The sequence below is a fragment of the Antechinus flavipes genome, chromosome 1 (genome assembly GCF_016432865.1).
Source record: "Antechinus flavipes isolate AdamAnt ecotype Samford, QLD, Australia chromosome 1, AdamAnt_v2, whole genome shotgun sequence".
Lineage (NCBI taxonomy): Eukaryota > Metazoa > Chordata > Mammalia > Dasyuromorphia > Dasyuridae > Antechinus > Antechinus flavipes.
Genome location: NC_067398.1, coordinates 454082923 through 454101161, shown reverse-complemented (window position 1 = coordinate 454101161; position 18239 = coordinate 454082923). Strand labels below are relative to the sequence as shown.

Sequence of the window (18239 nt, the reverse complement as noted above, 5' to 3'; positions counted from 1 at the left end):
ATCAACATGAGTTTCTTACTAACAATGGAGACACCAGTGTTTTAGTATTCTTGTCAGATGAAGAAGAAATTAAGAGCAGGACCAGAGTAAAGATGTAGACAATGTAGACCACCACAAAAGCATCACTATAAAAGAATAATAATATTAACACATGGCATAGTAATACCAATAATATTGATAATGATAATAATAGCATTGATATGGTTCTTCATAGTTCACAAAGTGCTTTTTGGATGGTAGGTAATGTAAATTTTATTTTCTTTTTGAAAATGAGGAAACAGAGGCTGGAACAGATTAAAGGACTTGTCAATGGTAACAAATAGCTTATAAGTAGCAAATTCCAAGAAATGAATCTTTTGATTTTTCTTTAACTCCAGTCCTCAGCATCTAGGCTCATGGGGATTGCCTTCTTTATTTCCCTATTTTTGCTACTATCACCTCAGTCTTCCCTCTCTCCCAAAAATTCTGTCACCCACAGCATTTTAGCATATTGGATTTTGATCTACAAATAATTCTATCCCAATGAAAAAGACAAGTGTCATTTTTTAAAATTAATGATTTTCTTAAATGATGATTAATTTGTGAATCATTAAAATTTGCCTTTAAAAATTATATGACAATACCTCAGGCAGAAATTCTACTGAAGCTTTAGGAAACTACTTGGAGTTATCTGTGGAAAGGATGTTATACTTTTCTCTTGCTGCTTTTCTTTTAGCAATTCTAATTGATCTTGTACCTAAGCTATGCTTGCTGCTAGTTTGTTTTTCACTTTTAGGCTTTTTAATATGTGTTTTGGAGTATTCTTTTTTCTGATATTCTTCACTTCATTATAGCTCTTTATTTGTTTACTCATTCTGTGAGCCTTAGTGAACAGATCAGAATTTTGTGTTAGGGCTGTTTTCTGTATACTTCTGCCAGAACTGTCATGATCTTGTATTATCCTAGTCTATGGTATATGGGTTCCTGTCCCTGTGTTCTCCAGGTATTACATATTGGGTTTTTCAGCAATCACAAAGATGGTTCGGGTCAAAGGACTTCAAACTTGGTATTATCTTTCATGTTATCTGATCAAAAGTATGATTTATTGCTGTTTTCCTTGGCTTTCTAGGTTCAAGAGTTTGGTCTGGGTTGATTAATATAGAATTACACTTGTCCTTGAGTGTAGCTCCAATAAATCGTTGTTGGACAGAAACCTTATCAGCTAGCTAGAAGTTTCTGTAGTTTTACAGTAGCAATATTGCTTGCTTATTTTAGTTGAGAAAAACATTAATAGAGTTCTTACATCCAGAGGCTTTGCCTATATTTCTAATTCACGTCCTGACATCAGAACTACAGGATTGTGGTCCTGTTGTGCTTCAGGAGTCTTTTCCATGATCTTGACGCACTCCTCTTTTGTCCTAGTCATTTGCTCATAAGTTATATTTTGTGTTTATCCTTCGATTTGTAATTGCTTTTAATTTTGGTGTTATGCTTAGATCTTTATGGAAATAATAACCAGGGCAGCTGGACTATACTGCTTCTTCCTTCTCTGCCATTTTGGCTGGCTATCCAGTTATAGTTCTCAATTAATATTACTGAATGTATGCTTTTAAGGGCCCCTTTTCTGTGTAGTTGAGTTAGAGAACTGCTTTTTTCTTTGTTTGCTCTGTATGAACTTTTGTTCATCAGGATGATTTTTCTGGCACATGATTCATCTAGAGTGGACCACATGAGGCAGCTGAGACTCTAAAAAGATCTTTGGTTTTTATATTTTAGCAGCATCTGTTACTTTTACTCATGTATTTCTAGAAGGTTGCTAATCTTGAAAGAAGGGCAAGATCAAAGTTTTAGAGTATTCTGTTTGGGAATATTGACCTTGGGCAGTGAGTTAAAAATTATGCCATTCTTGCCCTTTAGAAAATTTAAAATAAAGAAAAGAAATTATAATTTCACAGAGATGACATTTTAATATGGGAATAAAACTTACAGACTTCTTATTTCCTCCTTTAGGGAATATCTTATTTCATTAATACTTTTATTTTTAAATGTTTAATTTTAGTATTTTAAAGATCTTTATAGAAGATGTAGCAGTCCAGACATATTACTGGATTTTATCATATCACTCAATTAAGAAGCAACTATTTAGTGCAGAAAACTGGACCTGGAATTAGGAAGACCTGAATTTAAATCTAGCCTTAAACTAATTTTGTGAATCTAGACAAGGCAATTAGTTACTCTCTGCTTAAGTTCCTTCATTTATAAAATTGAGATAATAATGGCACTTACCTCTCAGGGTTTCTATAAGCATAAAATTATATATTTTTAAAATGCTTTGCAAAACGTAAAGCTCTACATAAATGTTAGCTATTATAGTTGACAAAATTATTGGCATGATCTATGTGCCAAACACTGCATTCAATATTTTTTTATATACAGACATTTGGTGGTGGAAAAATTGGGAAATAATACCTATGATTTTATAAAATGTTTACATCATTGACTATTTTAAAAAAGCAGACATGTAGATGTACGTATGTATGTATGTATGCATTCATATGCACATTTGCTTTAGAATTTAAGCATTTCCTGTGGCTTCATTTTCATCATTTTTGGGATGACATTCTGTTACTCAAAAATAAAAAAGATGATATATTTATGACTAAACACCTTATTTAAAAATTGGCTATCAAGATCCTATAGAACAAATTATGTGGCTGAACCAAACTTAGTTAGCTCCATTTTTCTTAACAGAGAAGCAGCTACAGATCTGAAAAGCAATTAAATCCTACAGTCATGTTAAGACTTTTCAATACTCTGTGTAACACACACTTTATTATATATATTCCATCTTGTATTTCTACTAATCTTAGGGACCTTATTTAATACACTGAAATTGAAATAGATGAATACAATTTATTTTTTTCAAATGTTATCTGACACTGTTGCTTTTGAAAAGCAAAGTGGTAGAAGTTCATGGTAAACAAAAATAACATTTAACCTAGAGGACATAATTCTGGACAGAAGTTCTCAACCAAATATTTAATTCAGTGGGAACTGTACACACATCTGAGGGCAAGCATGCAACACATTTACATTTTTTTCATAGTTACTTAGGATTTTAAAAACATCCTAAAAATGTTTACTAAACTTCCAAAACACATAATTATGTGTTAAGGGCATAACCATGTCCCCAGTAGGTTTTCCAAGTCAGGATTTCATGATTTTCTTGGATACAATATTGTAATCTGTTTAGCTACAGATGTCATCTTGAGAGCAACAGGTTTTGCTAATAACAGAAATGTTAAAATTAGAACATGTTTTTAATTTTTGAAATTCATATTCCCTTAGTAGCTTCAATAAAATATTTGTCCTTTGAGCTATGGAATTCTAGAAAAAAGGAGATATTCTTAATAATGTAAGCAGATCCTAATCCTTTCTATGGACCATACAATCCAGGTCATTAATGATTTCACTTTGTATCAAATGATTTATGATATCCATTAATTTTTAGTTTATTAAAAATATAAATTTACTTTTTTGTTTAGTCCTTGAAAAAAGTGAATTTAAAGATGAACCCCTACTTTTTCGTTTTTTTGCGGATGAAGAAATGGAAGGATCAAACATGAAACATAGACTTATGAAGCATGATTTAAAAGTTGTGGAAAATGTTATTGCTAAATCATTACTGGTAAGTTGTTGGATAATCTATGGATTTTCCCCTCCAATAGATACTAAGTGAAAATAAAGCAGTGTGTTTAATACTATTATACTTTATATCATTCTATTTGAAATTTGCCTTTTGTTTCATCTGATTGAATAACACCAGTTTTTTATGCCATTTCAGATTAAATCTAATGAGGGAAGCTATGGTTTTGGATTAGAAGATAAAAATAAAGTTCCAATAATTAAATTAGTAGAAAAGGGATCAAATGCAGAGGTAAGAAAATTTGGTCTTTTAAAAAAATGGTTTAGGATTTTTGTTGAATTTGTAAAACATGGAATGTAAGGAACCATCTCATACTTTACTTCAAACTATCTTTAATTCATTTTGTATGTATTATGCAGAAACTTGTATTGGTAGGTGCTGTCTTGCTTGGAAGTTAAGTTCCTTGAGGGCAAGCACTCAATTGCATAGTAAAGTGTGTGGCTTATGGTAACTTGTCACTAAATCCTTATTGATGCATTGGTTGTGATTTCTTCCTAGATATAATATTTATTTACTTTCAGTTTACTATCTGATTCCCAGAATCACAAGCCTAAATGAATGGAAATTCCAGGTCCTTTAAGTATTTTCATTAAGGACTAAGGAATATTGTGGAAAATTTTTTATTGGCTCTTTACCTTCCAAGGACATCTGTCAATTCTGTCCTCTCTTTCCTTACTCCAGGAATGCAGAGATTGTTTAAGATGATGAGGTTGGGTATTCAATTTTGGTCATAATCTGGCTTGAAATACTAGGAGACTTGGTGACTGATTTGGTGTTTCTAGTATACTCCTAATAATTAAAGTTTTACTGGAACTCAACAAAATCATTAAGTAGAAGAACTATGTTAGATCTACATCTAGCTGCCTTAGTGGAGATAATGTTTATCTCAAGGTAGAATTCAAATGCTGCATTAGATATTTTCTAGATTTCTGTCTCCTAAAAAGTCACTTTAAACTTTTTTCAGCTTCAGTTTCATTTCCATAAAATGAGGATAATAAAAATATGCAATTCATAGGGTTGCTGTGATGAAGTGAGATAATATATGTAAAGAAAGAGATTTGCTGGTGAATGGACTTTTCTCTCTGGAAAAAAAATTCAAGGGGCATACTTTGAAGTTTGATCTGTTTTATTAATAGTTTCTTAAGTATAGCCAATATACAGAACAATAAATCAAAATAAATCAAGCCCTTTTTTAAAAAATAGAATCTCACTCTATTTCTGTGTAAAAGCTCACATGGAAAATGTAATAGTTAGTTCTTGTATGCTGAATCAAAATGTCTCCAGAACACTCCTATTTAAAATGCCCTTTGAAAACCCTACACTATTAAGATATTCCATTTAAAGAGAGTTTTTTTTTTATTTTCCTATTTATTCCATTGTCTACTCCCAAATGATTTCCAAGTTAAATGTACATTTTTTTCTGATTTTAATTGACAGAATTTGGACAGAAGAAAGTCTGCTTTATTTATAAAAGGACATTTTCTTCATTGAGATGATAGTAATACATGTCAAATAATAACAATCCATTATACAATGAGTATTCCTTCACTTTGTTTCCTCTCAAGAGTTCTATATTTAATATATATATATATATTACATTTTGTGTCTTACATTGTGTCATAAATGTTATGTCACCTTACATATTTAGCTCCTCATTTTGATTTCAAGTACTTGTGATTATATAATTTTTAAAATTTTTCTTGTATTTTCATTACAACTCCCTACTCTTATTGTAGACAATGAGATAATAATGCATTTTCTTTCCAATATGAAGAAGAATGCTAGTGATCCCAATCAATAAGGTATTTGCTTGGGGTTGTAGTTTCTGTTAGTGGTGACAGATTTGCACTGAACCATCCATGCTTTTTCCCTATCAACCTTGTGAAGAAAGGCATCATGAACTTATACTATATAATTTATATTCAGAAATCTTCTGTGGAGTTACTTGCTTCATTTTCAACACCACTCAGAATTTATGATGGATAATCACCAAATAAATTCTTCACCTTTTTTTTTTACTTTCCATTGGATTAGAAAAATGTGTGGTAGCATTTGGTATTGAATCTAATTGCATTTCAGATATATTGCTAAATTATAGAAATTCAAAGCTGAAAAAGATCTCAAAGGCCATCTCATCCTAACCATACATGACCACAAATTCTTCAAATAACATGGATGACAAAATGGTAATCATGATTGAAAACCTCTACTGAAAAAAGATCCATTACCTCATGAAGCAATTCATTCTGCTTTTTGATAACTCATTGTTAGAAAATGGCACCAATTTTTTTTTCAAAATTCTAAAATGCTATCATTATATCTAAAAATCTCACAATTTTAATAACGTCAAAATTTCAGCTATTTGCTAATAGGTGTGAAAGTTTTATTCTAGACAGCTCAGAATACTGACAAAACAGTGGATGCCAATTACAATAATAATATCCATTTTCCTGTATCTTGTGTTCCAGATTTTTCTTTGTGCCCTCAAAACACTTATATACATTCAAACCCAAATTATACACACAAAGGCTTTTATCCAACTACATATCTTTAGATCAAAATTTGGTTAAGTGGTCCAGTCATGGAAAAAAAAATAAACCAAAATGCAACACTACTTTCATTATCTTCCAGAGCCTCTGGGGAAAATAGTATTTTCCAAAGGAAATGTTTCTAAAACAAGTTCTTCTGGCTATAGCTTTTAATAAAATGTGCTTTAGCAGAGCTTGTCAATTAGATGGAACTCTTACATCAGGGCTTCTTGATTTTTTTTCACTTATGACCCATTTTCACTCAAGAAATTTTTACACGACCCTGGGTATATACTTATATAAAATAAGTATACAAATCAAATATTTACTGACAATTCATCATAATTTCAGTTATAAGACTTTATATAGGGTTGCAAACCACATTTTAGAAATCTGGGTCTTACACAACCTCTTCTAGTTTTGCTTTTCATGAATCAACAAGTGTAAGTGGGGTTGGATTTTATGTGAAATTTGAATTTATTCAGTTTTATATTTGAGTTACTTAACTTTCTGAAGCATGCATTTTCTTTTTACTCTTTTACTTCACAAATTACCATGTCCAATGTAAATTATTATTGGTTAATAAGGTTTTTTTGAGTAATAACAGCTGTTGAATAACAATTTCTCAATTTATCTACATAGTCTAAGAAGCTCATGTACTAGAATTTCTAAGTTGCTGTTACAGACACTATTTCACTATATTAATACAGTTCTCTGGTGACCTGAAATGGTTAACCCAATTTTCAGAGTAGTTTAATTTGGAATCAAGATAGAGAACACAGTGAAAGATATTGTTTAGAACTGTATGTAGTTAAGGACCATAAAGGATGTGATAACATATTAATTGAGATGAGAAACGTCCTTACTCTCCAGTTCTTAGTTATTATCCTTTTAAAGTGATGCCATTTTTTATTGACAGGCCCAAAGAGAGAACACAAATAATTTCTCTAAAGGGAAGTAGAAGAGAAGCAGTTGTAAATTATTCTAATAAGTGATGATTTTTATAGATTATTCAATACCTAAAACAACTTTTCCCTTAGTCTCTAGGTTATACAAAAGAAATGTGATATGTGGTTTCTGCTCTTAAAGGATATATAGTCTTAATAAGAAGATAAGGTTTATACAAATGAAATAGAGTACATGGTCAGACTTTTAAAATTGAATCAAGTTTCACAGAAATCAATAAACTTAATTGTGTTATTTCTCCTTTTTCACTTTCCCTCCAAATTATTAAGTGTGTCATGATTTATTAAGGGTCAACCCAATAAAGGTTTATGGAAAGCACAGATAATTTCATATTCATGAAAAAGGTAGACTTTAAATTGATTTTAAAAATAATATATTTTCTTTTTACATTACACATTTCATAGACTCACTTTCTGAGGTGATTATTTAGTTATTTCATCATGAGATGACCAGTAAATGGACTTCAGTCTGGGCGAAAATTTCTTCAAGCTGGATTGGCATTGTCCTTTATGTTTGGACACTAGTGGCTCCACTCGTCCTTACAAACCGTGATTTTGACTGAACTGGAATTCTGGCATGAAAGTTCTTTTGTTTCATGATCATTTGAAATTGACAGTATTCCAGACTTTGATGTAAATATGTGTGTGTTAACAAGGTAGCCTACTTGGTATTAGTCTGCATGACATAAATTGTGTCATTTTCTGTTTTATTTGTATTTTCTTGCCAAGGTCACTGATTTATGTTGGATTTAATAGCAGTGAAATATAGTCAGTGTTGTGTGAGAAGATAGGAAAAGTAGATGAGGAATAGGGGGAGAAAGTGAAATAGAGTGAAAACCAAAATGTTAGTAATTTACACTTTAAAAGCATGGTGGAATTGAAAAGTTTTTTTTTTTTTTAATCAACTATATAAGCAAGTTAGGACTGCCTTTTAATAAATACCTGATGACTTGATTCAAAAACACACCTAAATAAGAAATTTGCTATTCTGTAATTCTTTAAAACATGTTATATAGACATTTTTGTGACTGGAAAGGGCATATAACATTCTCATCTACAGCATCCCCTTGTTGTTATTGATTTCAGTCATGCTTGTCTCTTCATGACCCCATTTGGGAATTTCTTGGAGTAGTTTGCCATTTCCTTCCCAACTCCTTTTACAGATGAGGAAACTGAGGCAAATAAAGTTAAGTGACTTGTACAGTGTTTGAGGCTGGATTTGAACTCAGGAAGATGATTTTTAAAAAATTCTAGTGCCAGCACCTCATCCCCTATTCCATCTAGCTGCCCAGAACATCCTTACCTCTCTTTGAAAAAATAATACAAATCTTAAATTGATTTTAGAAAATAGATTTAGATTTGCCTAGAGGAGGATGAGAAATATTTGAGAATGGGGAAGTTTATTGCTCAGTCATTTTAAAGTTATATCAGACTCTTCATGTCCCTATTTGGAGTTTTCTTAGCAAAGAAATTGGAGTGGTTTGCCATTTTTTTTTCTTCAGCTCATTTTATAGATAAGAAAACTGAGACAAATAAGATTATTACATTATATTAATAGAAGTGGGAGTGTGGAATACTGCCTTTACCCTACATCTGTGTGACTTTGAGAAAATCAAAACTTCCTTAGGTCTCAGGATGGCTTTCTTTATTTGCAAAATGAAAGGACATAATGATAACCATCTATACTCAAAGAGAGTACTGCAGGAATTGAGTGTGAATTACAATATAGCATTTTCACTTCTTTTGTTGTTTGCTTGAATTTTATTTTCTTATTTTCTTTTTGATCAGATTTTTCCTGTGAAGCAAGATTATTGTATAAATATGTATGCTTATATTCTATTTACATATATATTTTTACCATGTTTAACATATATTGCATTACTTGCCATCTAGGGGCAGGGATGGGGCAAAGGGGACAAAAAATTGGAACACAAGGTTTTGCAAGGATCAATGTTGAAAAATTATCCTTGCATATGTTTTGAAAATAAAAAGCTTTAATTAAAAAAAATGAGAGGGCATCCTTTCTGAAGGCTCTTCCAGCTCTGCCTTTATGATAGGATCCTGTGACATGACTGAGAATGTAAGCTTCTTGAGGGCAGAGACTTTTATGTTTGTATATTTGTATTACTCATGCATAGTACTCAGTATTTAATACTTTTTAAAACAGAATTGAATAATTATACAACTGAGAAATATCAGAGCCATCGTTCAAAACTGGTTTTTCTGCTTCCAATTCTAGCATTCTTTCCTCCCTATTGGATTCTCTCTCTCTCTTTTTTTTTTGCCTGTATGCAAATAAAAACAAATTTCAAAATCTGTTTATAATGTTCTATTTCAGTTTTAATGTGTTTTTCGGTAAAAAAAAAAATAACTTCAAGTATAATTCAATCTTCCTCTTCCCCCTTTCTTATTTCTCTCTTAGATGGCTGGAATGGAAGTTGGGAAGAAAATTTTTGCCATTAATGGTGATCTAGTTTTTATGAGACCATTCAATGAAGTGGATTGCTTCTTGAAATCATGCTTAAACAGCAAAAAGCCTCTTAGAGTTCTTGTGAGCACAAAACCAAGAGAGTAAGTTGTTTTACTTTTTATTTTCAAAAATGGATAGAGATAAGTGAAATAGCAAAGCTATAAAAATTAATACAGTTACTAATTCCTAAAATTAAATAACCTTTTGCTTGGATTAAAATAACTACTCAATAGACAACTTTAGTAGAAATAGTGATATCATGTAAAACATTTGGTTGTGTCTACAATTAAACAATTTTATTGAGATCATATTTGACTGAATATCTGAATATTTCACATTTATGTTGTACTAATAATTGAGAAGATCATAATGAATCTTTTAGGGACCAGAATTTTAGTTTTATAAAAAATTCTTTCCTCTGGTGAAATCATGTCTCTCATCTCATCCTTATTATAATAATGACTCTTACGATGTTTTATAGATATTGTTTCATTTGAACTTCACAGTAACTTTGTGAGATAGGTCTTAGTTATCAGGATACAAATGGCTTCTGAACCATTAATTTCTCTGGTATAGGAAATTCTCTGGTGAGGAAACTCCTTCTACAAATACAGGTCAGGCTGTGTAATCAATTTAGCCAAGAGTAAATAGAATTAGAAAGAAAATCTAAAAGCTTTATGCATAAAGTACAGCTGATAGATTTAATTTAGGAGTTCTGAGTGACAACTATTTGGAATAGTCAAAAATCTTTTTTGCTTAATACTGGATTCATGGCTTTTTTCTAAAAAAAAAAATTGAGCTTCCAGATAAGGGAAGTTGATCTAATTCACTATTAGAATATATTTATTTTCTTCAATATATGTTAGATTATCCTGTATATCCAAGTTGTTTTTTTCAAAATGTTAAATCCCTTCCTAGGGCATTAGCTTTTCTGAAATAATTGGTAAGCTTAAAAAGTGATCTGCAAGAATAAATATACCTCGTAACTGCCTTACTTAGTTTTAGAGGTAAATAAGTTAAGTAGATGAGAAAAATAATTTTGAATGGTTTTCCCTCTCCTCCATATTTATATATACTTATGTCACATATATTTTGCTAAGCATTTACAATTATCATCTCATTTGATTCCTAAAATAACCCTGAAAAGTAAGTTCTATTATTATTATCATTTTACAGAAAAAAAATTAATTGGACTGAATCAATAGTTAAGAGACTTGTACAGGGTCACACAAATATTTTTTTGAGGCTAATTAAATTCAGGGCTCCCTGATTTTAGTGTGCCCTTCTAACCTCATTTTTAAATTCCTCTTCTTAGCCATTCAAGTGTGATAGCATAAAAGGGAAAGCCAATAGAGAAACACTGGAGAGGCACTCCAATATGGTTTATAAATATCTAGAAATGGAAGAGGAAAAATATAGCAATTAAAAAAAAACTTAGGCTGCTACTTCTTTTTATTCCTTTCTCATTGATTTGAAATTGGGATCTGTTTCATCTTTAGGGATTTTCTATTATATTAATATTACATTGAAAAAAAAGTTCTACCTTATCTGCAGATTTTTCATTTTAAGAATTACTTTTTATTGAGTCACATGATTTTTTATTCCATTTCAACTCTGACAGTAATAATCTGATTGTTTCTCTTACTTCAGCAGCACATTTCATGCCTTTTATCTTCACATTTTTTTTTAACATTGGAAAAGCTCATCATTTTTCTCTTTGTTTTTTTTTAAAAGATTGTTCTAATCCATCACCCTTGCTTTCACACACCTTATGTCTTTTGCATTGATTTTCCACATTTCCCCCCTTATTCTCTGCCATATTTATTTTAACTTATTTTTTCATCTGTTGAAATCTTTTCCCATTTCATAACAGATAATAAAATATATAATGTTGAAGATCATAATGACCTCCTTTAAACTTTAACTGTTTGATTCTTGTTAATATACTAAGAAACCTTTATGAAGATTTCTTTATTTTTATTAATCTGTTATCTCATTAAGTAATCCTCACACATATTAGTCTCTGCAGGAAATACTATATCTTAATTCCTATAGTAAATTAAATTTATCCTTTCTCCCACAATACAGTATTTCAAGTAGGAAGCTATATTTGCCAACCCACAGTGGGAGCCTATATTTCTTTTCCCAAGATATACTTAATGTTTCTCACAGGCAGTACTGAGTAGAATGACTTGACTAGAGGTCAGAGTAGGATCCACATTTCATCATAATGTTAACATTATAGACAGACGATATCTGAAAAAAGCCTAAGAGGCCACTTTGATATCTGAGAAAACAAGAGTAAGAACAATTCAGCAAAGTTCTAAATCTCTAAATTATCACAGCAAAATGAGGATTTATCCACCATTAAAAGGACACTGAGTTTCCTCTGTCTGTACCTTTTCAAAATAATTCTAACAGATATTTGTCCTCTTTTCTTTCTCACCACCAGTATTATTTTATTCTGAATTGTATCTTTTTTTTTCTCTTTCCTTTTCAAGCTCTTTTTTAAAATAATAACTTTTTATTGACAGAACCCATGCCAAGGTAATTTTTTACAACATTATCCCTTGCACACACTTCTGTTCTGATTTTTCCCCTCTCTTCCTCCACCCCCTCCCCTAGATGGCAAGCAGTCCTATATATATTAAATATGTCACAGTATATCTTAAATACAATATATGTGTGCAGAACCAAACAGATCTCTTGTTGGACAGGGAGAATTGGATTCAGAAGGTAGAAATAACCCAGGAAGAAAAACAAAAATGCAAACAGTTTGCATTTATTTCCCAGCGTTCTTTCTGTGGGAGTAGTTGCTTCTTTCCATCATTGATCAATTGAAACTGAGTTAGGTCTCTTTGTCAAAGAAATCCACTTCCATCAGAATACATCTTCATACAGTATCGTTGTTGAAATATAAAATGATCTCTTGGTTCATTTTACTTAGCATCGGTTCATGTAAGTCTCTCCAAGCCTCTGTGTATTCATCCTGCTGGTCATTTCTTACAGAATAATAATATTCCATAACATTCATCTACCACAATTTACCTAATCATTCTCCAATTGATGGACATCCATTCATTTTCCAGTTTCTAGCCACTACAAACAGGGCTGCCACAAACATTTTGGCAATACAGGTCCCTTTCCCTTCTTTAGTATCTCTTTGGGGTATAAGCCCAGTAGTAGCACTGCTGGATCAAAGGGTGTGCACAGTTTGATAACTTTGGGGACATAATTCCAGATTGCTCTCCAGAATGGTTGGAATTGTTCACAACTCCACCAAAATGCAGCAGTGTCCCAGTTTTCCCGCATCCCCTCCAACATTCATCATTATTTTTTCCTGTCATCTTAGCCAATCTGATAGGTGTGTAGTGTTATCTCAGAGTTGTCTTAATTTGCATTTCTCTGATCACTAATGATTTGGAACACTCTTTCATATGAGTGGAAATAGTTTCAATTTTATCATCTGAAAATTGTCTGTTCATATCCTTTGACCATTTATCAATTGGAGAATGGCTTGATTTCCTATAAATTAGAGTCAATTCTCTATATATTTTGGAACTGAGGCCTTTATCAGAACCTTTAACTGTGAAGATGTTTTCCCAGTTTGTTGTTTCCCTTCTAATCTTGTTTGTATTAGTTTTGTTTGTACAAACGCTTTTTAATTTGATGTAATTAAAATTTTCTATTTTGTGATCAGTAATGGTCTCTAGTTCATCTTTGGTCACAGATTTCTTCCTCCTCCACAAGTCTGAGAGATAAACTATCCTATGTTCCTCTAATTTATTTATAATCCCATTCTTTATGCCTTGGTCATGAACCCATTTTGACCTTATCTTGGAGTACGGTATTAAGTGTGGGTCCATGCTTAATTTCTGCCATACTAATTTCTAGTTATCCCAGTAGTTTTTGTCAAATAATGAATTCTTATCCCAAAAGTTAGGATCTTTGGGTTTGTCAAACACTAGATTGCTATAGTTGATTATTCTGTCTTGTGAACCTAACCTATTCCACTGATCAGTTAATCTATTTCTTAGCCAATACCAAATGGTTTTGGTGACTGCTGCTTTATAATATAGTTTTAGATCAGGTATAGCTAAGCCACTTTCATTTGATTTTTTTTCATTAATTCCCTTGAGATTCTTGACCTTTTATTATTCCATATGAATTTTGTTGTTATTTTTTCTAGATCATTAAAATATTTTCTTGGAAGTCTGATTGGTATATCTGAAAAAGGCCTAAGAGGCCACTTTGATATCTGAGAAAACAAGAGCAAGAACAATTCAGCAAAGTTCTAAATCTCTAAGTTATTACAGCAAAATGAGGATTTATCCACCATTAAAAGGAGACTTGAGTTTCCTCTGTCTGTACCTTTTCAAAATAATTCTAACAGATATTTGTCTTCTTTTCTTTCTCACCACCAGTATTATTTTATTCTGAATTGTATCATTGATAGGCACTAACAAAACGATAAAACACTGAAGACTGATGCTATTCAAAAAAAAGTAGATTCAGCCCTGAATAACAAATGAGTAGAGATGTGTGAAAACAGATTTTTCTGATGTCAGTATTAGCAATAATCAAATAATTTAGTTTTATATAAATTAATTTTTAATAAAACTATTAAAGATAATTTGGTGTAGTGGAAGGATACATGACTTAGGACTCAGAAGTCCTGGGTTCAAATATCATTTCTGCCACTTAAGAACTTCATAATAATAAGAAATTCATAAAATACTTTCCTTCTCTGTGATTTTGCCTCCTCTGTGACATTCAGGGGTCAGACTGGTTGGCCTATAAGGTCCTTTCTGGCTCTAGATTTATGATCTTAAGATCAGACAAACAAATTATTTCCATTTCTATTAAGAATATTTTGAAATATTCAGAATGATCATTGGCCAAACCAATAGGTTGGAAAAATAGCCATTGTGCTATAAGATAGTTTTTTGTAATGAACTCTTCACATTAATTTACTTCTGACTCTACTTAACATGTCCTTGAAGTGTTAGTGAAATTTATTTTCATGATCTTATTGGCCTTGTAATTTTATAATATTCACCACTTTTCCATTTGGAAACCATTTTTTATCAGCAGTATAAAAATCATCTACTAATATTTGTTACATAGCTTCATTCCATCATCCATTCATTTATCCTTATTTTTCTTCTATTCATTTTTATATTTAGTCATAATTTTTGAAAAAATTCTTGATGAATCTCACTGTGTTGTGTGATAATACATTTGTTTTGAGTCCATCATTTTCCCTGAATTTTAGTCTTATTTATTTCAAGCTTTTTGTTTTCTTTTAATTTGTTTCTGCTCTTTTATTTATTTCTGTTTTTTTTTTTGGGGGGGGGGTTAAGTTCATTTTAGCATATATCTTGTTCATATTTGTTTCTTTCTAAGATACTAAAAAATAATTACAAGAACAAAATTGACAAATATATATTTAGTTTGTATTTCTATGTTGCTTAAAATAGCTGTTTGTTTTTCTTATTTGTTTAAATATTCTATTTTTCTTTTAAGTAAAAATAGTGATCTAACTTTTCTTAATTTGTAATCTAAATCCATAACAGATTAAGTATATACAATTTCAATGACAGTTAAACATTGATTGTTTTATTTTGGATTTTCATTGAAATTAGGACAGTGAAAATTCCAGATTCAGCCGATGGTCTTGGATTCCAGATTCGGGGATTTGGTCCTTCAGTAGTACATGCTGTTGGAAGAGGTATGAAATTCAATCTAAGTGCCACATATTTTTCTGATTTCATATCTTTATTTTTCATATTTATGACCATATTATATTAATAATATAGTTGGCATTTTAAATTTGCATATATTTTACTTTTTAATTATTGACAACAGATTTTTTTTAAATGGCACGTTGCCTTTTTTTTTTTCCATTTTGCTTTTAGGAGGAAAAAACTCATTTCATTTGCACAGTCAAGAGAAATTTATTAAGCTCTTACTTTGTGCCAGGTACAAAAGCTAAAAGCTGGGTTTATAAATCAAAGCAGAAAGAAAATAAATAGCCCTTATCATCAAGGAATTTATATATGAATAGAAGAAGATGACAAATAATAAAGAGCTGGTAAACAAAGGGATTGAGGGACCCTACCTGGCTTGCAGTGTGGTTGAAATAATCCTTTGGAAATGAGTCAGCTGCTATTCAGACTCATTCTGTTGTGTGGAAGCTTATTAAAATAACAAAATAAAATTTTAGACAAAATTAAAAAATAAATATTTTTTCTGTAAATTTTTGGACATATGGATTGCTATACAATTAAAAACCTTTTATAATATACTAATTTTGTAATTCTCTGAAATGTGATACCAAGATGTGATTCCTGGAGAAAGATGAAAATACCTTTGACTTGAGTTTCTTCCTTAGATTGGAGTTTCTTGAAAGAATCATCCAATCAGAAAGTGAGGCCATTGTAGTTGAAGATACTTCCATGTGAGAAGTAGGCTTGAAATCCAAGGATCCAAGGCGAAGAAGTTTATTTATCATTGTAACAAGGTTGTAATGAAACAAGTAGTTTCACAAATGCCTCAGTGGGTATTCCAGTTCTGCCAAGGGATGGTCTGGATTGTCTTTTTGTTATTGCTGTTTTCAACATATTCATTTTTTGGTAATTACCTATGGTTATTTTCATCTAAATTCCAGCAATGTAAATTTTCAAGATTAGAATTATCTGTAAGATTAAAACGATTGATAGAACAGAAAATAACTGAACTCATTCTAGAGCACTGAAAAAATGGTGAAAATGTTAATTGTATAATTAAAAATATTTACTTATAGTACAAATGGTTTATGCCTATTTTAACCACTTTAAAGAGATAAATAAATTAATAATTGAAACCATGTTAACAAAATGAAGAAAATGTAAGAAAGTAGCTGCCAAATATATTAAACAGCTTGTTATCTTTTATCAAATAAATTTATAAATTAAAAGAATTTCTGAGCTATATGAAATATTAAGATTTGATTGTGTAATTTAACTAGAACATTATAGAATTAGACATCTAGAAATTCTAATTGTTGTAAAAAATCTGATGTTGGAGAGTGACTTTCAAACCAACTACATTTTATCAAATAGCTGTCTTATTATCAAATATCAGGCCTCTGGAAATTCTCTGTTTAGAAGCTTATTAAGATAAACTTATTAAAAATCAATTTTTTAAATAATTTAAAATATTATATATTCTTTCTTTAAAAAATTTGGACATATGAATTGATACACAGTTTAAAATCTCATAACACACTAATTTTATAATGTCCTGAAATGTGATACCAAGACTAGATGCCTTATTTTTCATTTTCTTAATTTAAAGGTATGTATTCCCCTTTTTGACCCTGGAGAATCACTTGAAAAATCATTGATATTCTCTTTGTGCCGGCTATAACACTAAAGGAAAATACCTCAGTCAAACAATGGATATATTGCTATATAAAACAACATTTATTTGATTTTCTATGAGAAGGATTTTGGACTTTGAAGGATAGAAAAATTAATATATTTTGGAAAAAATATGGAATACAATATGTATGTGGTTACCTTTTATTTTTTTTGCTATGTTTGTGTTGTTAAAAAATGTCAAAAGCATTTTGGCATTTAAGTTAAAAATACCTAACATCACTACTAAATCTAAATAAGTTATCAGTCAATATACATTTATTAAATGTAAACAGGCACTGTACTAAGTACTAAAGATACAAAAAGAAGCCAAAGGCAGTGGGTATACTTTGTTAGTTTGAAAACTTTCTGCCAATTATTATAGACTTTGTGAAGTAGATAGAGAACCAACTTTGTCATATGCAAAAGATGAATCTAATTCAAACACAATTTTTAGAGGGAATTGTGCATTTTGACAGAGACAGTGAGATGAACAGATTTTCCCACAAGATATCTGCTATCTTTGGCTGTCTACAGGACAACGGATGCATATTTTGGCTCAGAGTCGAGCAATGCACTGGGACAGTGGTAGTATCTTCATGTGGGAATCAGCTTCACCTTTTTTCTAACATCTTCCTTTGTAACATTTAATACTTTTAAACTGAGGGGAATTTTCCCATATTGAAACCTTTTGTTTTTAGCTAATAACTTCTAGTCAATTTATCAATAGTTTAGATTTCCTTATTTCTAAGCTTGTTTCTGTGAAAAAGTAAAGGAACTGGGGGTTTAAAAAAATAAACTAAGTCCAAATAAAATAATTATATTTTCTAATACTTGCCTTTTAAAAATAGCTGTTGAAACCAGAGTAAAAAAAAAATTAAATTGCTACATATGCATATAAAGAGATACACAGAAAAAAAAGTCAGACTACATATCAGCAGATTTTCTAAATATCATTTTTGGCTAATTTCCTTTTATTAGGAAAATATTTTTATGACATTCAGGAAAAACTATATAATTGTTAGTTACTAAACAGGAAGTTTATATGTCTGCTAAATTCCAGGAATTTAGGCAAAAGATATTATTTGCCTCAAAGGACCCTTAATCTAATTGGGGAAACTCAACGACTAATGGAGACATGATTTCTGAATAATTGATCATTTTAGTAATAATTATAGAATTTTATTAATA

The 18239-nt window shown here is 30.7% G+C and overlaps 1 protein-coding gene across 1 annotated transcript in view; it reads left to right on the top strand.

Moving 5' to 3' along the window:
- The window catches only part of PREX2 (phosphatidylinositol-3,4,5-trisphosphate dependent Rac exchange factor 2), a 463645-nt gene that overhangs the window by 221894 nt on the left and 223512 nt on the right, over positions 1 to 18239 (top strand). Inside the window, exons 16-19 of the mRNA XM_051970075.1 lie at positions 3525 to 3667; positions 3824 to 3916; positions 9601 to 9749; positions 15294 to 15379. Coding sequence (XP_051826035.1) covers positions 3525 to 3667; positions 3824 to 3916; positions 9601 to 9749; positions 15294 to 15379 — 471 coding nt within the window. The remainder of the gene's footprint in view (positions 1 to 3524; positions 3668 to 3823; positions 3917 to 9600; positions 9750 to 15293; positions 15380 to 18239) is intronic.